The sequence below is a fragment of the Gadus macrocephalus genome, chromosome 19, assembly GCF_031168955.1.
Source record: "Gadus macrocephalus chromosome 19, ASM3116895v1".
NCBI lineage: Eukaryota > Metazoa > Chordata > Actinopteri > Gadiformes > Gadidae > Gadus > Gadus macrocephalus.
In genome coordinates, this window is record NC_082400.1 from 10,081,643 (window position 1) to 10,105,755 (window position 24,113).

The 24,113-nt window shown below is 45.9% G+C and overlaps 3 protein-coding genes and 1 long non-coding RNA gene across 4 annotated transcripts in view; 2 read left to right on the forward strand and 2 right to left on the reverse strand.

Annotated features, from left to right (window-relative positions):
* Positions 1-19,029, forward strand: part of LOC132448024 (uncharacterized) — a 23,019-nt gene extending 3,990 nt beyond the window's left edge. Inside the window, exons 5-21 of the mRNA XM_060039087.1 lie at positions 746-781; positions 1,056-1,109; positions 1,345-1,502; positions 2,520-2,691; positions 2,806-2,856; positions 3,082-3,195; positions 6,420-7,088; positions 7,367-7,534; positions 7,847-7,926; positions 10,962-11,051; positions 11,174-11,846; positions 12,177-12,344; positions 13,632-13,759; positions 16,722-16,910; positions 17,250-17,421; positions 17,762-17,803; positions 18,388-19,029. Coding sequence (XP_059895070.1) covers positions 746-781; positions 1,056-1,109; positions 1,345-1,502; positions 2,520-2,691; positions 2,806-2,856; positions 3,082-3,195; positions 6,420-7,088; positions 7,367-7,534; positions 7,847-7,926; positions 10,962-11,051; positions 11,174-11,846; positions 12,177-12,344; positions 13,632-13,759; positions 16,722-16,910; positions 17,250-17,421; positions 17,762-17,803; positions 18,388-18,483 — 3,060 coding nt within the window. The 3' untranslated portion in view covers positions 18,484-19,029. The remainder of the gene's footprint in view (positions 1-745; positions 782-1,055; positions 1,110-1,344; positions 1,503-2,519; positions 2,692-2,805; positions 2,857-3,081; positions 3,196-6,419; positions 7,089-7,366; positions 7,535-7,846; positions 7,927-10,961; positions 11,052-11,173; positions 11,847-12,176; positions 12,345-13,631; positions 13,760-16,721; positions 16,911-17,249; positions 17,422-17,761; positions 17,804-18,387) is intronic.
* LOC132447659 (uncharacterized) lies at positions 3,714-4,343 on the reverse strand. Its single transcript, XR_009523164.1, has 2 exons — positions 4,143-4,343; positions 3,714-4,085 (listed from the first exon to the last, which is right to left on the reverse strand). It is a non-coding gene; the product is annotated as an uncharacterized LOC132447659 (long non-coding RNA).
* Positions 5,599-8,208, forward strand: oclna (occludin a). Its single transcript, XM_060038529.1, has 5 exons — positions 5,599-5,744; positions 6,189-6,278; positions 6,401-7,088; positions 7,367-7,534; positions 7,847-8,208. Exons 2-5 carry the CDS (start codon positions 6,226-6,228, stop codon positions 7,961-7,963), a joined length of 1,026 nt encoding a protein of 341 aa, XP_059894512.1. The 5' UTR covers positions 5,599-5,744; positions 6,189-6,225; the 3' UTR covers positions 7,964-8,208.
* Positions 18,838-24,040, reverse strand: ankrd34ba (ankyrin repeat domain 34Ba). Its single transcript, XM_060038508.1, has one exon. The coding sequence runs from the start codon at positions 21,869-21,871 to the stop codon at positions 19,991-19,993; it is 1,881 nt and encodes a 626-aa protein (XP_059894491.1). The 5' UTR covers positions 21,872-24,040; the 3' UTR covers positions 18,838-19,990.
* Between the last annotated feature and the right edge of the window lie 73 nt (positions 24,041-24,113).

Sequence of the window (24,113 nt, forward strand, 5' to 3'; positions counted from 1 at the left end):
CCGAATGCATACTACCGCCAAAGTGAACCACGGACCACACTACGCTATCCCACAATGCAACCGGAGCCTGGTAACAAACGAAGAAGAGATGGCTGACCCGACACCACCAACAGCGGCTTTTTATTTGTGTGTGTGTGTGTGTGTGTGTGTGTGTGTGTGTGTGTGTGTGTGTGTGTGTGTGTGTGTGTGTGTGTGTGTGTGTGTGTGTGTGTGTGTGTGTGTGTGTGTGTGTGTGTGTGTGTGTGTGTGTTCAATAAAAAAGGAAAAATTAACTTCAATCGTCTTTTTCACGGAGTAACAAATAACTGTAAATGTATTATTATTATTCCAAAAAAATGACTTACCAAATGTCCACATATATACAACATAACCTGCCGGTAAGTCGCTCTACGAGATGACCGACGACGACGCCTTCTAGCAGAGATATCCATTTCAAGAGCCATTCGCGTAGAAAGAGAATTTTTTTTATTTAATAGCAACGATAACAAGACGGAAAACAGGTAAAATTTGCCGCCATCTGGGGGGAGATACGTCATCTCCAAACATCCGGTGGAGTTTCGGCGGCGTTCGGAGGCGTTCTACGCATGTCTGTAGACCGTACTACACAGTCAAGTGTAGTATGGTCAAGTAGTAGACACTAGACAGAAATAGTATGTACTAGGTATTCGGATGCAGCCTTTATATGATAGCAAGTATTATGATGTTATATGCAATGAGACTTTTATTTTGCTTGTCGACTTGATAGATGCGGGCAGCTGAGGTGGTTGATGCCCATGCCTTGGTAAGCATTCTTTGTATTTTGGTTTCAAGTGAAGGGCAACACAGAATTCCATGAAAGAAATACTATTTTTAACATTATACTTTAATACAAAATGTAGTGGCACATCCCTCTACAAAGGTCCAATGTCAACTGATTTAAAGGTGACATATTATACCACCAGGTGGGATTGTGTTTAGCTGTTCTGAAAATCGGCCTCTTCTGACATCCCAAGTGGGCGTGTTCACCTAGATGTATGACGGATAGATCAGTCTACCGGCCTACCCAGTGGCTCCAGCAAATCTGTCCAGCACACATCCAGGTGGACACGCCCACTTGTGATGTCAAAAAGGTTTCAAAACTGCTTGTAACGGCTAATCACACTCACGCGTGGTGGCATAATATGTCACCTTTCAACACATTTCCACACACGACCCATTGACTAAAAGTCAATAATCTATAGATCATCAATATAAACCTGGGCACTTCCCTCTCCGAGTCCTTCTTCCCCCCGTCCACGCGGTGCGCTGCGTTGGGCAGGTTGTTGGTTCATACGGTTGGTCTGCCCCCCCCCCCCCCCCCGTCAGACGGTGCCCCTGTCGGCGACCAAGCCCCCGGTGCAGGTCTCTGAGAGCACCGTGGTGCCCATCCTGGTGGGGCCACGCCAAGGGCCCCCCCAGATCCTGCAGGGGGCCATCCCGTCCGGACACATCCCCAAGCCCGTCATCATGCCCGACTACATCGCGTGAGTACCGGTGCACACACACACATGTTGTTTATCTGTCCAAAAGGGGCCCTTTACCCCCCCCCCCCCCCCCCCCCCCACCACCTCTCCGAAATGAAAGTACAAACATGAACATACCATGTTGGTTATACGTGTCTTAAAGGGACCCTATTTCACCACCATGTGTCATGTAAGTTAGCCATTATAGACATTTTCAAATGTACCCATTTGTGACATGTGACATGTGACAACACAATGTGTGAGGGTCGACTCTATCAATCTGCAGGCTGAATGGACAGTCCCACTTGTTGTGTCCAAAGTGGGGTAAAATAGGGCCCCTCTCCTTTAATGTAGAATGTATTCTTGTGTGTATCTTTCTCTGTGCTGTCGGTCACCAAAAGCCAATTGAATTACAACCTCACGCAAATCCAACTATACGAGCGGTGGATTTGCATTGCAAAGTACTTCGTATATCACAATGAAAGTCCAGTGTGTATTGACATGCAATATAGTTTATAAATAAAAATAATAAAGTTGGGTGTGTCGTATCATAGCTTGTATGAACGATAGGTTTTTTATTTGTCATGTTCGCCTGACACACACACACACAGAAACTAACACACACACACACACTAACACACACACACACACTAACACACACACACACACACAAACACACACACAAGCTTGTTTGAACAGTGGCAGCTGTACGCTCCGCATTCAGCTCTGCACAGTAAACTGAACCTAAGATAATCTTCGACCAATCACATAAGCGGCCCCTTAGACAACATCACAATCCTGTCCCACATCGTTCGCCCTCCCCCTCTCTGGTGATTGGTCAGCGGCCCGGGGTACGTGAGGGTTAAAGCGTGTTCATTGGTGGGTTCGTCCTCCCCCTCTCTGGTGATTGGTCAGCGGCCCGGGGTACGTGAGGGTTAAAGCGTGTTCATTGGTGGGTTCGTCCTCCCCCTCCCTGGTGATTGGTCAGCGGCCGGGGGTACGTGAGGGTTAAAGCGTGTTCATTGGTGGGTCTTACAGGAAGTACCCGACCGTCCGCGCGGACGAGGAGCGCGACCAGTACCGCGCCGTGTTCAACGACCAGTACGCAGAGTACAAGGAGCTGCACGCCGAGGTGCAGGCCGCGCTCAAGAGGTTCGACGAGATGGACGCCATGATGCGCACGTTGCCCCAGCAACCCAGCAGCCAGATGGTGATTGGATGCAGCCCGACTCCTTTCTTCTTTTCTGCTCTTTTTCTGTTTGTTTGTTTGTTTGTCAATCCTTAAAGAACTAGAATTCCTGTTTAAATTCTATCTTTTGTTCAGGAGTTGGATCGCATCAACAGAATTCTTCAGGATTACAAGAAGAAGAAAAATGTATGTTATTTACTTTTCTTTTGTCCTTAACTTCCTGATTCAAACCATTTCAAACGAAGGTACTTTGAAGAACTTCTACATGGTTATGGGGAAATGGGCTGCTAACATCTTTGTCGGAGAAATCACTCCTCCTTTTTCCTCCTAAGCACATGACATCTTTATGCTCAAAGGAAACGGTTTCCTAACCTCTGGTGGTTTTCGTTTCTGTTTTTTCCCCGGGGCCAGGACCCGACGTTCCTGGAGAAGAAGGAGCGGTGTGACTACCTTAAGAACAAACTGGCCCACATCAAGCTGAAGATCCAGGAGTACGACAAGGTCATGGAATGGAACGACGGCTACTAAAACACCGCCCAGAGCGTGAACTAGAAGGTGTTTTCAGTACGGACGATGTACGAGTACAACTGAAACACTACGGAAAACGTGAACTAGAACGTGTTTATAGTTTGGACGATCTGCGACTACGGTCGGAACACTACGCAGAACGTGAACGAGCACGGTTTATTAGTTTGGATTATCTACGACTACAGTCGAAACACTACGCAGAACGTGAACTAGAACGTGTTTATAGTTTGGACGATCTACGACTACGGTCGAAACACTACGCAGAACGTGAACTAGCACGGTTTATTAGTTTGGATTATCTACGACTAGTCGAAACACTACGCAAAACGTGAACTAGAACGTGTTTGAAAAATAACATGCTTTTGATTGGAGGATGTGATCAAAATATCAACCAAGCGTTGAACAGAAGTTGCTGGGTGTATAATTGGTGGTTGCTGTTAAAATACCTGGGAACGGGCTGCCTAGAAGTGCCTTTGTTTGAACAGGTTTTAAGGGTGTGATGTTTTAATGTAGGCGACAGTGAAAGTGGACCTACCTATCTGAACGAGGACTTTAAAAGGACAAGGTTGTTATGTACTTTTTGTGTTGTTTTAGTTTGGTTTAAATTGCTGGCTGGCAAACGTTGTCTTCTTGTCTAGTGGTGGGCAGATTGGAGCTGTAGTGCTGAGGACTGCTATTGTTAGCCCAAAGACACATGACAGAACGTTAAAGATCTGGGCTGTTGCTTCGTGCCCTGTGTTAAAGGGACCTGATTCTAACCCCAAATGGGATGTCAGTTAGCCACTAGAAGCGAATTCAAAATCGACCCCATATAGGCACATCAAAAGTGGTAGTGACCGACTAGATGATTGATGGGCACATCAGCCTATCACTTGGTGCAGTCCACTCTGTGGGCGTGTATTTACACAGGTGAACACCTGATGTACACCTGATGAGCCAAACACCTGGCAAATCAACAGCCCACACAGGGGCAAACGATTGGCTCTCTAATGGCTCTTTTTGGACGACAATGGAGGTCTACGGCACTGAGCTTTTGTCATTTGCTATTCAGAGGACGACTGACAAAAATGCAAGCACTGAGTTGATGTTTTAACTGTTAATACCTAAAATGGTCTGAATATGCTACGATTACAATACATGCACCACATGGGGACCTATTATTTTGTTATCGTAGCAAGATTCACCTCTCATTTCATAAATGACGCTGGAATCCAATGTGAATGTTTTAATTATGCTGTAGCAATTAGAGTGAGAACACTGCAAAGCAAATTAACCAAAGGGGTTCCAAGAGACATTGCTGAACCGAATGCTGTGCAACCCTGTGACCCTTAATGCTGCAATTCCTTCGGTTCGTTCCTTAATTTCGTTTCATTCCAAGCTCTCCTGGTTTACTAGACAGTTTGGTTGCTTTTGTGGATGACGCTAGCATGAAAGATTAAATATTGAAATATTGTTTGATATATTTGTGTGTGTGTGTGTGTTTACTATGTATTTTGGTTTGTATTTCTCACATGCTTGCTTGGTTCTTCCATTTCATGTGATGTCAATGATAGTCCCACTTATTGCTAGTGCTTTTTTGACTGCCCTTATAATACACTGTTTATTTTGTTCTTCATTTTACCTTCCATCTGAACCACTGTTGTGACATGGCATGAATTTTGGACCTTTTGATCTATTTCCAAATCAAAACAGTTTGCAAACCATTTAAGTGCTTTTTTGTTTCTTGAACAGTTGGAATTAATTGCATTATCTTGTGTATCCTTGGTGAGTGTAGGTGCATTTTTTCTCTCCTAATACAGGCTTATTTATGCACTTTTTGACAGGGATTGTCTTATTAAACTAACAGTTGGACATGACTTATTTACACTTAAAAATCTGCTTCCCCCAAAAGGTTTCAAATGTGTGTTTTAAAGTTCAACTCTCTTAAAAAATAAATAATCATTTTAGAGATGTAGGCTACTGTTCTTTTCAATTGATAAAGAACATTTTTCTAGGTAGCCTAAATGTGTTTCCTTATTCATCTTTTCTAAAGACGATCAAATGCCATTATTTAAATATTTGTGTGCGATCGCAATCTCGATTACAAAGCGTGTGTGTCCCTATGGTGTGAGAACGATGAACACGTTTGGCCAACTTCTTTAGCAAGAACACAGACAAGGAACCGAAAGTGGTCGTCAGCATTGGTATTTACGAAGTATTATCCGACTCCGGAGAATCAGGAACTGCGTCTTCCCATGTTCTTTGGCGATATGTTCGGTATTATAGTGAACATTTTATTTTGGTTTAAGATAACACAATCGTTTACACTTACACACACACGCACACACACACACACACACACACACACACACACAAAGAGCCCTGAAAGTAAATGCTTGTCCTCGGTAACCGGAGAGGTTTCGGCCTACCTGGAAAAGTGGGCGGGGTTAGAGAGCCTACAAGTTGATCAAGGTGTGGCCCCTCCCGATCACAGTTCAACACTCGGGGACGTCCGTTTCGAGACGGCTTCAGTTCAATTCTTTCCTATGATCTAATAACGTCCATCGGTGAGTAACTCAACGAGATCTCTCGTCGATTTTTTTGTAAACTCTTGTGGGGTTGGCAGGTGTTGATGTCGTGTGACTTCAGAGTTGTGTTATTCTGCATCAACATTGTATAATATGCGCGCTAGGATTACATGAAGCCAGACAAACCGGTGTGATGACAATAGGGGGTTTTGTTTTAAGGATCCCAGACCGATTCAGAACCCGCGATTTCTCCTTTTCTTGCTATAATCCCCGTTTATAAAAGCATAGGCCTACTATTACTACTATTATTGTTACTCACACCTGTTCGTATTTGTCTATAGATCAACGTTAATCTTGAAAAATGCACCTGTTGGGCGGTGGCTTCTATTGGCACATTGTTTAAAAAACAACTTTTATATGAAGTTAAATGATTGATCATTTGAATGCTTGTGATTTTTGATGTTTGACTTTATGGGCAAACAGGACGAAACGAGACGCGAGGAGCTCGACAATACGAGGAATGTCCTCCAGGCCAAACGGGAGTCCGCCTCCCTACGAATCAGAAAACGCATAGTAAGTATTCTCCCAGCTTCCTTCTAGCAGGCTTTTCTCATCACCTGAAACAACAACCAGTGTAGAAACACCACAAGTAACCAGCACCACAAAAACAAAGTAATCTTGTGTGTTGTCTCCAGTCCGCCCCCCACTGTCCAGCCAGCCTACTCCTACTACCCTGACGATGAGTTCCAACACTTCTACCGCTGGACCTCCCCCCCAGGGATCATCAAGATCATGTCGGTCATCGTCATTGTTCTGTGCCTGGGCATTTTCGCCTGCGTGGCCTCCACCCTAGCCTGGGACAGCCAGAACGCTATGTTCGGCGGAGGGGGGTACGGCGCGGGGGGGTACGGCGCTGGCGGTGGGTACGGCGCTGGCGGTAGCTATGGCGGTGGCACCAGCTATGGCGGCAGCTACTATGGCGTGGGCAGTGGCTACGGCTATGGCGTGGGCAGTGGCTACGGCTACGGTGGCATCGGCGGCAGCTACAACGACCCCCGCAAGGGCAAAGGCTTCATGATTGCCATGGCAGCCATCACCTTCATCTTCGCGATGGTGGTGTTCATCATCATCGTCTCGCACCAGAGCCTGTGTCAGTCCAGGAGGTTCTACTTGGCGGTGGTGATCCTGTGCGCCATCCTGGCGTTGCTGATGCTCATCGCGACCATCGTGTACCTGGTGGCGGTGAACCCCATGGCGCAGTCGCCCAGCTCCATGTACGCCATGCAGATCCAGGGGCTCTGCGCCCAGTACCAGCAGCCAGCCACGACGGGGGTCTTTGTCAACCAGTACCTCTACCACTACTGTGTGGTCGAGCCCCAGGAGGTGAGTGGTGGTCCCAGGATGGGTCTCGTGGGTTTTGAATCTCTGTCTCTGTCTCTCTCTCTCTGTCTTTCTGTCTCGGTCTCTCTCTCTGTCTCTGTGTCTCTGTCTCTGCGTGTGTGTGCATTTAGGTTGCTCAATACTTTTTTATCTTGTTTTAAGGTTTGTTTCTTGTTATGGGTTCATGGCTGGTTTTGGTTTCTACTTTTTTGAATTTGTTCACCTTTTCGGAGTGTTTGCAGTCATTAACCCTTTGGTTTTTATTTCCCTGGTTTCGTCAGGCGATCGCCATTGTCTGCGGGTTCCTGGTGGTGGCGGCGCTGATCATCATGCTGGTGTTTGCTCTGAAGACCCGCCAGAAGATCCGCGGCTACGGGAAGAGCAACATCCTGTGGAAGAAGATTAAGGTGGTGGACGACCTGGCCCCCCCTGGGGACGTGGAGGCCTGGGTGAGCATCACTGCGTCCTGTTGCTGACCTTCCCTGTTTCACCTTATTTACTATTGCGACGTTTTGTAAATGCTTTTATCCAAAGACACTTTGAAGTGCATTTTAGGTTATGCCATTAAGGAACAGGTAGGAGTTATTTTGCTCAAGGATATTGGGAAGTCGGAATTAAATTCCTTTTAGCTGGGCTGCTAACATCTTTGTCTGAGAAATCACTCCTCCTTTTTCCTCCTAAGCACATGACATCTTTATGCTCAAAGGACACGGTTTCCTAACCTCTGGTGGTTTTCGTTTCTGTTTTTTCCCCGGGGCCAGGACCCGACGTTCCTGGAGAAGAAGGAGCGGTGTGACTACCTTAAGAACAAACTGGCCCACATCAAGCTGAAGATCCAGGAGTACCACAAGGTCATGGAATGCAACGACGGCTACTAAAACACCGCCCAGAGCGTGAACTAGAAGGTGTTTTCAGTACGGACGATGTACGAGTACAACTGAAACACTACGGAAAACGTGAACTAGAGCGTGTTTATAGTTTGGACGATCTACGACTACGGTCGAAACACTACGCAGAACGTGAACTAGCACGGTTTATTAGTTTGGATTATCTACGACTACAGTCGAAACACTACGCAGAACGTGAACTAGCACGGTTTATTAGTTTGGATTATCTACGACTACAGTCGAAAAACTACGCAAAACGTGAACTAGAACGTGTTTGAAAAATAACATGCTTTTGATTGGAGGATGTGATCAAAATATCAACCAAGCGTTGAACAGAAGTTGCTGGGTGTATAATTGGTGGTTGCTGTTAAAATACCTGGGAACGGGCTGCCTAGAAGTGCCTTTGTTTGAACAGGTTTTAAGGGTGTGATGTTTTAATGTAGGCGACAGTGAAAGTGGACCTACCTATCTGAACGAGGACTTTAAAAGGACAAGGTTGTTATGTACTTTTTGTGTTTGGTTTAAATTGCTGGCTGGCAAGCGTTGTCTTCTTGTCTAGTGGTGGGCAGATTGGAGCTGTAGTGCTGAGGACTGCTATTGTTAGCCCAAAGACACATGACAGAACGTTAAAGATCTGGGCTGTTGCTTCGTGCCCTGTGTTAAAGGGACCTGATTCTAGCCCCAAATGGGATGTCAGTTAGCCACTAGAAGCGAATTCAAAATCGACCCCATATAGGCACATCAAAAGTGGTAGTGACCGACTAGATGATTGATGGGCACATCAGCCTATCACTTGGTGCAGTCCACTCTGTGGGCGTGTATTTACACAGGTGAACACCTGATGTACACCTGATGAGCCAAACACCTGGCAAATCAACAGCCCACACAGGGGCAAACGATTGGCTCTCTAATGGCTCTTTTTGGACGACAATGGAGGTCTACGGCACTGAGCTTTTGTCATTTGCTATTCAGAGGACGACTGACAAAAATGCAAGCACTGAGTTGATGTTTTAACTGTTAATACCTAAAATGGTCTGAATATGCTACGATTACAATACATGCACCACATGGGGACCTATTATTTTGTTATCGTAGCAAGCTTCACCTCTCATTTCATAAATGACGCTGGAATCCAATGTGAATGTTTTAATTATGCTGTAGCAATTAGAGTGAGAACACTGCAAAGCAAATTAACCAAAGGGGTTCCAAGAGACATTGCTGAACCGAATGCTGTGCAACCCTGTGACCCTTAATGCTGCAATTCCTTCGGTTCGTTCCTTAATTTCGTTTCATTCCAAGCTCTCCTGGTTTACTAGACAGTTTGGTTGCTTTTGTGGATGACGCTAGCATGAAAGATTAAATATTGAAATATCGTTTGATATATTTGTGTGTGTGTGTTTACTATGTATTTTGGTTTGTATTTCTCACATGCTTGCTTGGTTCTTCCATTTCATGTGATGTCAATGATAGTCCCACTTATTGCTAGTGCTTTTTTGACTGCCCTAATAATACACTGTTTATTTTGTTCTTCATTTTACCTTCCATCTGAACCACTGTTGTGACATGGCATGAATTTTGGACCTTTTGATCTATTTCCAAATCAAAACAGTTTGCAAACCATTTAAGTGCTTTTTTGTTTCTTGAACAGTTGGAATTAATTGGATTATCTTGTGTATCCTTGGTGAGTGTAGGTGCATTTTTTTCTCTCCTAATACAGGCTTATTTATGCACTTTTTGACAGGGATTGTCTTATTAAACTAACAGTTGGACATGACTTATTTACACTTTAAAATCTGCTTCCCCCAAAAGGTTTCAAATGTGTGTTTTAAAGTTCAACTCTCTTAAAAAATAAATAATCATTTTAGAGATGTAGGCTACTATTCTTTTCAATTGATAAAGAACATTTTTCTATGTAGCCTAAATGTGTTTCCTTATTCATCTTTTCTAAAGACAATCAAATGCCATTATTTAAATATTTGTGTGCGATCGCAATCTCGATTACAAAGCGTGTGTGTCCCTATGGTGTGAGAACGATGAACACGTTTGGCCAACTTCTTTAGCAAGAACACAGACAAGGAACCGAAAGTGGTCCTCAGCATTGGTATTTACGAAGTATTATCCGACTCCGGAGAATCAGGAACTGCGTCTTCCCATGTTCTTTGGCGATATGTTCGGTATTATAGTGTACATTTTATTTTGGTTTAAGATAACACAATCGTTTACACTTGCACACACACGCACGTACACACACACACACACACACACACACACACACACACACACACACACACACACACACACACACACACACACACACACACACACACACACACACACACACACACACACACAAAAGAGCCCTGAAAGTAAATGCTTGTCCTCGGTAACCGGAGAGGTTTCGGCCTACCTGGGAAAGTGGGCGGGGTTAGAGAGCCTACAAGTTGATCAAGGTGTGGCCCCTCCCGATCGCAGTTCAACACTCGGGGACGTCCGTTTCGAGACGGTTTCAGTTCAATTCTTTCCTATGATCTAATAACATCCATCGGTGAGTAACTCAACGAGATCTCTCGTCGATTTTTTTGTAAACTCTTGTGGGGTTGGCAGGTGTTGATGTCGTGTGACTTCAGAGTTGTGTTATTCTGCATCAACATTGTATAATATGCGCGCTAGGATTACATGAAGCCAGACAAACAGGTGTGATGCCAATAGGGGGTTTTGTTTTAAGGATCCCAGACCGATTCAGAACCCGCGATTTCTCATTTTCTTGCTATAATCCCCGTTTATAAAAGCATAGGCCTACTATTACTACTATTATTGTTACTCACACCTGTTCGTATTTGTCTATAGATCAACGTTAATCTTGAAAAATGCACCTGTTGGGCGGTGGCTTCTATTGGCACATTGTTTAAAAAACAACTTTTATCTGAAGTTAAATGATTGATCATTTGAATGCTTGTGATTTTTGATGTTTGACTTTATGGGCAAACAGGACGAAACGAGACGCGAGGAGCTCGACAATACGAGGAATGTCCTCCAGGCCAAACGGGAGTCCGCCTCCCTACGAATCAGAAAACGCATAGTAAGTATTCTCCCAGCTTCCTTCTAGCAGGCTTTTCTCATCACCTGAAACAACAACCAGTGTAGAAACACCACAAGTAACCAGCACCACAAAAACAAAGTAATCTTGTGTGTTGTCTCCAGTCCGCCCCCCACTGTCCAGCCAGCCTACTCCTACTACCCTGACGATGAGTTCCAACACTTCTACCGCTGGACCTCCCCCCCAGGGATCATCAAGATCATGTCGGTCATCGTCATTGTATTGTGCCTGGGCATTTTCGCCTGCGTGGCCTCCACCCTAGCCTGGGACAGCCAGAACGCTATGTCCGGGTTCGGCGGAGGGGGGTACGGCACTGGCGGTGGGTACGGCGCTGGCGGTAGCTATGGCGGTGGCACCAGCTATGGTGGCAGCTACGGTGGCGCCGGCGGAGGCTATGGCGCGGGCAGTGGCTACGGCTACGGTGGCATCGGCGGCGGCTACAACGACCCCCGCAAGGGCAAAGGCTTCATGATTGCCATGGCAGCCATCACCTTCATCTTCGCGATGGTGGTGTTCATCATCATCGTCTCGCACCAGAGCCTGTGTCAGTCCAGGAGGTTCTACCTGGCGGTGGTGATCCTGTGCGCCATCCTGGCGTTGCTGATGCTCATCGCGACCATCGTGTACCTGGTGGCGGTGAACCCCATGGCGCAGTCGTCCAGCTCCATGTACGCCATGCAGATCCAGGGGCTCTGCGCCCAGTACCAGCAGCCGGCCACGGGGGGGGTCTTTGTCAACCAGTACCTCTACCACTACTGTGTGGTCGAGCCCCAGGAGGTGAGTGGTGGTCCCAGGATGGGTCTCGTGGGTTTTGAATCTGTCTCTGTCTCTGTCTCTGTCTCTGTCTCTGTCTCTGTCTGTCTCTCTGTCTCTGTCTCTGTCTCTCTCTCTCTGTCTCTCTGTCTCGGTCTCTCTCTCTGTCTCTGTGTCTCTGTCTCTGCGTGTGTGTGCATTTAGGTTGCTCAATACTTTTTTATCTTGTTTTAAGGTTTGTTTCTTGTTATGGGTTCATGGCTGGTTTTGGTTTCTACTTTTTTGAATTTGTTCACCTTTTCGGAGTGTTTGCAGTCATTAACCCTTTGGTTTTTATTTCCCTGGTTTCGTCAGGCGATCGCCATTGTCTGCGGGTTCCTGGTGGTGGCGGCGCTGATCATCATGCTGGTGTTCGCTCTGAAGACCCGCCAGAAGATCCGCGGCTACGGGAAGAGCAACATCCTGTGGAAGAAGATTAAGGTGGTGGACGACCTGGCCCCCCCTGGGGACGTGGAGGCCTGGGTGAGCATCACTGCGTCCTGTTGCTGACCTTCCCTGTTTAACCTTATTTACTATTGCGACGTTTTGTAAATGCTTTTATCCAAAGACACTTTGAAGTGCATTTTAGGTTATGCCATTAAGGAACAGGTAGGAGTTATTTTGCTCAAGGGTATTGGGAGGTCGAAATTAAATTCCTTTTAGCTCATGGTTGAACAACCTCATCGCAAGACTATCCTGTTCTATTAAAGTTCGAAGTGCCTTTAGAAACACCATAAATATATATCAAATATTCTCAGCAGCAGGTACAGAAAGGACGAAGGCCCCTGTTGGGCAGGAGATATCTTTCGTTGAGTTGAGAAACTATCTTATATGTTTTTGAGGAGTGACCATGATCCTTTGGGAAGCTGTTTAGAGTTGTTTTGAGGAGTTAACTTGTGTGTTTGAGCCGCTAGCTATTGTTATTTTGAGGAGCTAGCGGGTTTGGGGTAGAAACGGCAATAGGAGGGAGAACTGCCGGGGTCTGCCTTGGCCTAACTCCAGTTCTTGTTGTCAAAGAGCTCCCGGAGCGGTCGGACCGGTTTGGTCCCTGCTGCAGGTAGGTTTGACAGAACGGGGGAGGGGAACAGAGGTGACACCAGGAACAGCGCTTGGTTTCTGGGTGTGGTGTTGACATGGATTGGGCTTTCATACTCCACGGTTTACAGCTGTTCCTGTTGGACTCAAACTCGAAGTCTCTCAAGGCGATATCAGGGGGTGGATTAGTCATTGTTGATGTTTATTAGTCACACTTGGTTCAGTGTGGTGGATAAGGTCTGATAGAATAGTTCAGTTCAGGTGGATTTGTGAAGGTGTTATTGTTGAACACCTTATCTATCAGTGAAGCCCCCCTGTTACCCCCACTATTTACTTTGTTTGATTGTTTACAGTCAACATCATTTGGGCCTGTGGGGGTAGTTTTATAACTACCCCAAAATGCCATGGGTCGACAATTAAATGTCATATTAACTTTTGTAATGTTAGTGTGATCCTTAACTATGTCAAATGGCTTTCAGAATAATAATAATAATAATAATAATAATAATAATAATAATAATAATAATAATAATAATAATAATAATAATAGGTAGTTGATTGAGACTACTCAAGTTATAATAATATCAACGCGTCAATAATAAACATAAACGAAATGATTATATTTTATTATAATTCACTTTGGAATTATTATTATTTACTTATAATTATTCCACTGGCCAGCTCTGGTCTTGTTTTGGCCTCCATTTTGAGCCCCTTGTGCCTCCTGCCTACCAGGTGAACAACGTGTCCGCTCTCCCAGAAGAGGAGCCCATGTCTGATTACCCAATGAAGCCGGCCGGCTTGAGGGAATACCTGGACGACTCCAGCTCCTACGTCAAGCCCCCCAACGACTACAGCTCTGTGTGAGTATGGCTGTGGGTGTGTTTTTCTTGTTGCAATAATCTGTAAATGCGATAAAGTCGCTCTTCTCGAAACAGTTGAAGGCCAAATTTAACAGGAGCCAACAGGTTTTCAGATGCAGTTTTAACATGTTAAAAACTGGTTCAGCTATACTTTTACAGTGCTACAGAAAGGCCAGAAAGACAGTATTATTAGTATTAACCCTACATTTAACAGGGACTATGATTTAATAAATTGTTCGACTTCAGATCTGAGATAATGGACTCGGAGGTGTGTTAACTAATGCATGGGAATCAATAACATTGTTGGCACTGTTTCAACAAGCTGAAACAGAAGGCTGTATTGTCTGTTGGGCTCAGTTGCTCTAGCAGGTCATTTACTGAGACAAATAAAGAAGGTTGAAATTTATTTTTAAATAAAGGGAATATCAAAAGGAAAGGGGCACAGTTGAATATAATTTATGGGTCAGGATTATTATTTTTTTGACTGAGGAAGAAAAACATCTATCATGAGCAGGGGCGATTCTAGGTTCTGACTTTTGGGGGGGCTCGACCCCAGTAAGCCACAGGGGTATATGAAGTATTTAAAAGTTCCTGTCCAAGATATTTTTTTTCCACAACCTTTATTTTCTTAGTTACTATGCTGTTGTATGTCTAAGCCAATAGCTGGCAGTGTCAGCTATTGATAATGCAGTTCTGAACCACTAAAGTGATGAAAGGAAAAAAGATTGTTTGGATGAAGGAATAATCAATGAATGTGAACTGTAATAACAAATTTGAGGTGGATTAAATTTCCTTTGCGTAAATTTCACTCAAAAATGACCATATTTTCCTGAATATGTTACTGAAACACATTGGTACCACATGTACTAGATTATTAATATGAGAAACATACCACTATTTCAGGAGCACTAAATTATGTCGCCTCACTTTCATGGACCCATACAATTTTATAAATTGTATCAACATACATTTTTATAAAACTTGTGATGCAAAAAAATCCACAAGTACATCATGTACTAGCCGAATACTATGAGAAACAGACCACTATTTCGGGAGCACTAAACTATGTTGTCTCACTTTCAGGGACCCATACATTTTTTTATAAAACGTATAAATAAAAGGGTGCTAATTTTCAGTTTAAAAACAACCGCTTGCATTATTTCATCAGCTGAGGGCGTTTTCATTGCCATAACAACGTGAGGTATTCACTAGTACAACATGTTTTAGTAATAGTAATAGTAAAAGTAATACAATTAGCGGAGATAACATCTGCAACAACTTAAAACAATTTCTAAGTTCAGTTTATTAACTCAACTTCTAATATTAAAACAAGACTGCTAAGTCTGTGTGAATTTCAAAACAGAGAAACAAGAGCAAATGATTCACTGGGGTTTTCATTTAATTAAAAATATTTTTAAACAGTAAACATTGGTCACTTGTCAGCTTCACCAGCTTAAGTCCTTTCAAAAAAATAAAATATGTTAATCTTTCAAGCATGAATAAAGACACCAAGTCCCTCTGTCATGACTTTGTAAGATCTAAATTCTTGTAATACTTCTGGCCATTGGTATTATGTTTATTGAAAATAAAATAAAATACGCAACTTATTAAGTTAAATAAATAAGACACTAAGTCCCCTCTGCCACTCACGCCCCCCCCCCCCTGACACCTTTAATCAGCTGAGGGCATTTTCCTGAGTCTCATAGTATTAGAACATGTTGTACTTGTTGATTAGCTCACGTCGGTATGGCAATGAATACGCCCATAGCTGCATTTTTGGTTTTGTCAAACAGGAGACGCCCACCCACCAATCAAAGGTTAGAGATTCCTGCAGGAAGGTTGGCTCGATTTCACTAGCCCATTTGAGCCTGTTCATTAGTGTACAGCATCCATCCTTTCATTGCTTATGTAAAAAAAAAAAAGGTAGATTATTAGATTTGAGGACGAAACGATAGGGTGGGCTAATTTAAGTTTTGGGTGGGCTTGAGCCCACCCCAAAAAGGTCTAGCTTCGCCCCTGATCATGAGTAATATTTTGTAGTGAAATCATTTGAAGGGTCGTCTATCCTACAAGATGAAACTCATTACCATAGTACTGGTTCATGCTGGTTCGTACGTGCTTCTAATAAAAATGTACTGCCACCCGCATAGAAAAAACAGAGTAAATGCTGAATCTGTAGTTCCATTGTATTCTTCCCCAAAACAGTATTAAAGAGAGATTTGCTTTCCTAAGAAGTGCATATTGTGCTTTAGCTCTCATACCCACATTGCTGACATCATCACTATAGAACCAGTATAACTTCTAATTCTCCTGGTTTCTAAAAAGAAATAAGGGAAATTATAGTTTGTGTATTATTCCAATAACGATGAAGGTAATGTAATATTACATCAGCATAAATAATACTAGCAGTCACATCTTCTTTCCACAATAAAAAAAGTGGCAGGATAATGGTACTGGCTAAGGTGTTTGGACTCCCAGCCAAATAGGTACTGGGTTTGATTCCCCTCGAAGTAGTCATCCTTGAGGAAGATTTCTAAGCCCTAACCTGCTCCTTCAACCTTCATCTAAGTTCACTGCATTTAAAATAGTCTGCTGAAATAACCAAGTAATTTAAATAAGTGGTAATTAGAGTAGTCAAATAACTATAAAGTTAATATTAATGCTCCATAGTTTGTAGAGTAGTCAAATAACTAAATAGTTAATATAAAGGGTACATAGTAAGTAGAGTAGGGTCAAATACCTAAATCGTTTTATATTAATGCTTCATATTAAGTAGAGTAGGTCAATGTTTAGTATCCACAAGGGGGCGTTGATTTGTTTTACAACAGTGGTCACAGTGACCCAGCAATTCACAAAACAAACAAATTATGTTATCCTCGGCAGAAATGGAACGCCTTCTATCCATCTGTGCTGTTGTTGACCAAACTGAAAATGAAACTGAAACTCTCTCCCCTGCGTCCAGGCCCCGGTTGGACGAGGACTTTCTTGCCAGCAACAGCGCGGCTCCGTACAGCAGCATCTCCGAGCCGGCCAGCTCCACCGCCAAGCCCAAGAAGAGGCGCCCTCGCCGGGCACGCCAGCCCGACGGACAGACGTACGAGACGGACTACAACTCCTCGGGAGACGAGCTGGACGACGACGACTATGACAGGTAACGGAGAAGTGCAGTGGGGAAGGGGGAACCTCGGCCCAAGAAGGTACAGGGTTCGATCCCCTGCCCCAATGGCAGGGGATCGAACCCTTGAGCCAGATGCCTAAGCCATCCCTGCTCCATAATGCCAGCGTTTCTGGTTACGGATCCAATATTATTATTGCTATTGTTAAAAGATGATTATTATTATAATCAATATTGAGATGTATTGTTGCTATTATTATTGTTATTAATCCCCACTTTGTTTAACCTTTAATTTTTATAATATCTTTTTAAAAACTTTTTTCTTACTCACTTTTAATGTTGTATATATATTTTTTTTTACTTTTCCCCCTACAGCGAGTTCCCCCGCATCACCAACGTGGACACTCGCATTGCATACAAGCAGGAGTTTGACCGCGACCATCAGGAATACAAGGACCTCCAGGCCGAGTTGGACAGCGTCAACAGGAAGCTGTCGGACGTGGACAAGGAGCTGGACGACCTGCAGCCTGGCAGCCCCCAGTTTCTGGTGAGTAATCGATTTTTCCCTCTTTTTCCCCCCCCCCTCCTGGTTGGGATCGTGGATCGAGAGGGAGGCGAAGTTTTGCATGCATGTGATTGGTTTGTATTGAGGGAGGACTTCTTTTGTACGTGTGTGAATACAGACAGGATGTAGGTTGAGATAGACAGGTAATTGACGTGTAGCATCGGACAGCATGTTGGAATCGAACCTGCGGTCGCTTTACACATCACATTTCCGCCGTAGTTGGGCGCACTAGATCATCCTTAAGCCGTTTGCAAATCTCTACTTGTGTAACATGTCTTGGTTGGGGGATTCTCTAATACTGTGTCACACGTTGTCTTCACAGGATGCACTGGATGAGTACAACAAGCTGAAGGACTATAAGAAGGTATACAATGGCCACTGTATTCAATAGACATCAGATTAAACTGCAAATTCAAGACTCGTACCAATAGCACCTTTTTCGTAATTGTGTTTATTCTCTCGTGTGAACAGATTTAGGCGTGCTTTATTTGATTTAGTCACACAGTCTGCATATCACCTAATGAATAAGCAACTGTATTTCACAGCAGTAAACTCACCCAAACTGCACATTGGAGAACAATTCATGATTCATTTTCTTGTGTGAATTCTAAGCATAATAACATCTAAATATTGGCTGCTTTTAAAGATGAATAAGCAACTGTATTTCATAGCTTCATAATCATAATGATTTTCTGCATTATCTTTTGTGTGCATTTGTTGGCATATAAATCTATATAATGAATTATAATATTATATAATTATTATTTTCCCCACAAAGTCTGCAGATTTACAAATGAATAAGGAATTTCAAAGCTTGGAAATGAAACTCAAATACCACTTTTTTGCCATTTTTGTGTGTGTATGCTTGTGCATTTCTAAACACGTAATACCTCAATAATAATAGAAATAGCCTCCACTAATTCATTTATTCCCCCCCCCCCCCCCCAGTCTGCAGACTACCAGATGAAGAAGCGGAGGTCTAAGTATCTGAAGGGGAAGCTGAACCACATCAAGAGGATGGTGAGCGACTACGACCGTGCCTGAACAGAGCCCCTCTCCTCCCCCCACCAGTCCCATCTTGTGGTGCTCTCCTCCCAGCCAGGGGCCTCTCTCTCTGCTGTGCTCTGTCCCAGCCAGGGGCCTCTCTCTCTGCTGTGCTCTGTCCCAGCCAGGGGCCTCTCTCTCTGCTGTGCTCTGTCCCTTAGGATCTCTAAGCTGGGAATCAACCAACCACGCAGAGTTTTGAGCCAATTTTAAAAAGCCAACGAACAGGAAGCTGTTGGCTAAGCTGGATGACTTTTACTTGATGGACGCTGCGGGGAATGTGTCCTCACTATACACATGTTGATTTTACTCTTAACTTACTTTATTTTTTTATTTTTTGTGATGATCTTTTAAGCTCAGCCAGCGTCCTGGTCGAGTGCAAAACATGTAAATATTTGGGAAGCATTTTTTATGTCATTGTCGTGTCGTCATATGAAATGTTTTTATGGTACATGAGAAAAGTCAACCTCGGCTCTTAATAGTTTTTAAACTTCTTTTATGATGTGTTATGTCTTTTTTTTAATTATAATAAATAATGAAAGGACATTGTTGTGGACATGTTTTAAGGTGTTTTGTTTCATCTGCTTAGTCATGCTACACTCAAAACACTTTCTTTTTGTGGTGGATTGTGGCTTTCCAACATTCTTGTTGACTTCTAGTTCGGGCACATTCTAGCAGCTGAAGCTGATGTTGGGGAAGTTATTTCTACTAGTTGGAGCAAACCAACACACTAAAGCAGCAGAAGCAAGTTATGTAGCCCAAGGTACGCCCAGCTTTTGTTTTCTAAACTGCTATAATTTCCCATGCTTTAATTGATGGACAACATAATCTAAAAACTTTAAGGTTAAGATGTGAATACTGTTGCATTCAACTCAAGTAGGACCTTATTTCTGAAGATGCTGGTATGGGTTAAAGATCCATTCAGAATCGATGTACACCAAGCTTTGCCCATACTTCGGAAGTAAAGAGATGGAAAAAGCATCTAAGGACGTAATATAAGCAGTACATATCACAGATGGAAGTATCCACTACACACCTACCTACTATGTGATTGGTCAGCCGCTTGGCTATGAAGCCAGGAGGGAAATAGACCCCGCCCATTAAATCAGCATAAAGGAATAGAAGGAAATAGACTTAAAATTGCAATGGATTTCATAAAAAAATCCCTTTCTGATGCTTAATTCAAAGCTTGATGACCCTTATTATCATAATTGTAAGTACATTATGGATTTCTGTTGTCCATCACTTTAAGTTAAAACATCAACCAAGTTGCGTTTCGTCTGGGGGCCTTCGTGGCTGAACATCCAGTCGATATCGAGCTCTGTTTCGTTCTAATTCGATAGAGTACACCCCACTTTAGAGGTCAAACATAAATGGCATTGTTTTTTTGGTTGCTTGTTGCTTTTTATCTTTCGGCCAGTATTGCCCGTACACACCAAACCAGGAGCAGTGTTGAGTCTAGTGAAGGGCCTTTCTGGGGGGTCCGGGGTCGGGGGGGCCCGGTCGGTCAGGCCGCTTTCAGCTGCTCGCTCTGCATGGAGTGCCTCCTCAACAAGGCCCTCCGGCTCGCCTCCTTGGGGGGTCCGGGCGGAGCGCAGGGGACAAACGTCTTGAGGCCCGACGTCTTCTCGCAGGGGGGGTCGTGACCGGCGGTCCGAGCCGCCCTGCCCCCGCCCCCGCCCCCCGCCGGGCTGTGGTTGTACTGGGGGCTCAGCTGCAGCGGCGGCAGGCTCCGGGGGGGGTACTGCCCCGAGCCCTGATCCAGCAGGAAGGCCCCGGACCCCCGGCGCTCAAACCACGGAACGGCCCTCCTGGCCGCCGGGCCCGGCCCCTCCAGAGACTCCCTGGAGGCGGAGAACCCGGAGCCCCCCAGGGTGGAGGAGCGCAAGGTGGCCAGCCGCCGGGACTCGGCGGCGGCGGCGGGGGGGGGTCTGGCCCTCTCCTGGGTCTCCTCCGGGCTGGCGGTCTTCAGGGTGAGCTGGGGGTCGGAGGCGTAGTGGTCGGCGCCCAGCTTGCGGCGGTGGATGATGCTGTCCAGGCCGGAGAGCGCCGCGCCGTGGGTCTTGCCGCAGCAGAAGGAGGCGGAGGGGGAGACGGCGCCGCCCGGGCCCGGGCCCCCGGCCGGGTGCTGCGGGGTGTGGAGGTTGGGGTGCGAGGCCGAGTGGGGGGAGCTGATGCCCGGTAAGGAGATGGTGTGATGCCCTCGCTTGGGGTCGCCCCCCCCCCGCACCAGCGCTTCCTCCCCGGCGCCCTCCTCCCCTCCCCCGGCTTGGCTTCCTCTCTTCTCCGCCGCGGACCTTTGGTTGGACTGGTTCAGGCCGTCCGTCACCATGGCGATGCCGGGACCTCTGGGGCCGCCGAAGCGGCCGTAGCTCACCAGGGCGGGGGGGTAGGTGTTTTGGCTGTTGCTGTCGCTGCTGCTGGCTTTCCTCCCGGTGTCCGATGCGTCGGGTTTGGGGTGCCCGTGGAAGACCTCCACCTTGGGGGGGCCGCTCTCCCACGGGCGGTTCTCCGGCAACGAGGGCGGGGGTTCGGCCACGGCGGGGGGAACCCGCGAGGAACCCGCCGACGCGGGGATCTTGAGCCAGGGTTCGGAGTTCAACCTCAGGAGGGGCTGCTGCTGCAGGCGGCCGGGCCAGCGCCGCGTCTGCTGCGGCCCCGGGTCCCGGAGCCGCGTCGGGGAGCAGGGGTTGGAGTGGTTCCCGCCGCTGCACGCGAAGCACTGGTTCTCCTTGAAGGAGAACACCTGCTTGTGGGCGCCCGAGGCCGACCCGGGCCCCGTGCCCAGCGGGGACGTGATGATCTGGATCTCGGAGGGCGAGGCGGGCGCCTGGGAGGCCCGGACGTCCAGCGCGAGGTGGGGCGCCAGGCCGTGGCGGTACTGCCGGGCGCGGGCCCTCCCGTTGGGGACGCTGTCGGTGGTGATGATGATCACCTCCTTGCCCTGGCCCTTGTAGGCGTCCAGCAGCAGCCTCAGGACCTTCTGGTCGCCGGCGGTGACGGCGTACACCAGCGCCGAGGTGCCGCTCTGGTCCTCCAGGCCGAGGTCGGCGCCGCCGGCCAGCAGCAGGGCCACCAGCTCGGGGCCGGCGTGCTCGCGGCAGGCGTGCATCAGGGCGGAGCGGCCGTCCTGGTCCTGGATGTTGGGGTCGGCGCCCCGCTCCAGCAGGTACTTGAGGAGCTTGCCGCGGTTGGCGCTCTGGCCGTCGGCGTGCTGCGTGCGGCACGCCACCATCAGCGGCGTCTGGCCGTGGCGGTCGCTCTCGTTGATGTAGGCTCCGCCCTCCAGGAGCAGCCGGGTGAGGCGCAGGCGCCGCAGGTACACGGCGCGCAGGAGGGGGTGGGCCGAGTCGCCCGCCACGCCCGTCACACACTCTTCTTCATCCATGGCTGGTTCAATACACCCTGGCAGGGGGGGGACGGTCTGGGAACTGCGGGATTAGAACACGATGCTTAAAGGCCGTGTTGCAGGGTTTATTTTCAAACGAATTTGTGCAATTTGCTTGTTGGTAATAAAGATTTAAACTGTTATTTATTGTATTTATTGTTGTTAGGTATCACAAAACGGAATGTAATACGAAAAAGTAGGTAGGCCTACTATTTTAGCGGTTTGCTATTGATTCTCATTTCCCCCAGAATGCATTGCATGACGACACGTTGGGGAGACACGGACCAAAGCCGCATTGAGACCCTTGAGGGTAGAGAGTGTTCAGCAGATTATACAGATATATAGATAAATGCAAGATATTATATATAGTTAGTATATGCTACACGTGAACCTCCTAAGATGGCGCAATTTGATTGGTTCGCTATCTCGGGATATTGGGCAATATCCCATGATTGAAATCTCAAACTCGATATTGTTTTCATCGCAAAATGTCCGCTAATAACAACAAATAAACCTTCGGTCTCGGGGGCTATTCCCCACTATTCACTTCGCCTTCGGCGAATAATTGTTCATTTATAGCCTAGATAGATATATAGCCTAGTCAAGTCTTGATTAATACCAAACTACACAAATCGTCGGGAATTCATTTAGGTGACTCGGCTCACGCAGTATAGCCTACAAGACCACACAGAACAAGGGAGACAACAAGTCTGACTGGACACACACAAAATAAATCGCATTACAACTAGACACAAGCGTTGATAGATAGATGGATTGACAGATAGAAAGATAATTAAATATGTTATATTATTTGCCTTGCGGAGCCAGCCAATCCTGTGCGTGTATGCAAATTAGCCATGTGCGCCTAACACAAGAAAGAGTGATGTTGAGAAGCCGTACTGAAAACGGATAGCAAGCGAGAGCTAAACCAGACTGTATCAATCGCATACTTTGGGTCCATTCTAACTTATGGTAAGAGGCTAGTCTTTAAATCTTTGCAGTGACTGAATGTTGATGATAAAACGGATTGTTTTGCATAAATTGAGTGTGCGACTGTGCCTGTGTCCTTCCGGCTTCGGCATACTGCATGGTTATGAAGGCCTTGTGGTTAGTTGCGGTCTTAGTGAAGCAGCCTAGCCTTGGAGTTGGATAAGTTGGAGTGATTGTGTACTGTACGGGCGTGCGAGAGTGAGAGAGCACACCCGCCGTGGTGATGTTTGGCTTGTTGTGGGCTGTCTGTCAGCATCCGCCGGGTTGGACGATGTGCTTTGTGTATGTGTTCAATGTACATCTGTCTGGTCGTATTTGCGATAAGATGGTTAAATAATGTCACACCCCGATCGGTTATACTTGCAGGCACTCATTTGCAAGTGCACTGATTGGGTGTCCGATAGGCTAAGTTAGCCCATAGCTAGCATTATGCCTTCTATTTCTAGATCTTCTGACTAAGTTTACCGGTACTTACGACATAATTGCTGTCGCTAGATTTAAAGAAAACGTTGACTTTCACTCGGTGCTATTCACTGACAGTAAACATAAATAAAAGTGTCGTTATTGTATGCACTGCTGTTCATTGACTTGCTCAAGCGCTCTGCGTTGCTAAAAGATAGCAACTCTCCACTCATTCTCCTCTGACCATGCATTTAATTGGCTTTGACCGCCATCAGTTCTCGGCAATTCCCCATTCGCCCTCTCACGTCTGACAGGTTCGAAATTATACAGCTGTGGGCCATCATACATGTTATTTGGGCTTCTTGCCACCTCTTAGACGCCATAGTTCTAGTACTAGGCTGAGGCTACCTTCCACCACGTCTCCCCAACGTGACGTCATCGCCGAATGGGTAGAAAACACCCGTTACTGACAAAAACTGGACCTTAACATTATTTTGGAGACATTTTGACACACATATTTTGAGTGCTTTACGTAACCATTAATCAAAGCTTCCGGTTAACCTGCACGTAGGTTCGTCTCATCGTTAGCAGCCTCTAGTGGCTGGAGTTGGAGCTACAGTTATAGTTACATCATTGTCAGGCAGACACTTGCTGTGGTCTGGGAATTTTCATAAATAAGGACCAGAATTAAACGATTTATTTCAAACCGGAAATTTAAAAAATAATTAGAGAATAAAACAGGTTTGTTACGACCAAATACTGACGGGGTAACACCTGTTGACCTCTATAAACAGACGGTTTAGCAGATGGGTTGTGAGAATGCTTGTTGGGTAACATGAATACCAATAGG

Excerpts from the sequence above, each read along its gene's own strand:
- oclna (XM_060038529.1), top strand. The coding sequence starts at position 6,226 with ATGTCCTCCAGGCCAAACGGGAGTCCGCCTCCCTACGAATCAGAAAAC. Across the intron at positions 6,279-6,400 it reads TACGAATCAGAAAACGCATA|TCCGCCCCCCACTGTCCAGC; the intron begins GTAAGTATTCTC and ends TGTTGTCTCCAG. Across the intron at positions 7,535-7,846 it reads CTGGGGACGTGGAGGCCTGG|GACCCGACGTTCCTGGAGAA; the intron begins GTGAGCATCACT and ends CCCCGGGGCCAG.
- ankrd34ba (XM_060038508.1), bottom strand. The coding sequence starts at position 21,871 with ATGGATGAAGAAGAGTGTGTGACGGGCGTGGCGGGCGACTCGGCCCAC.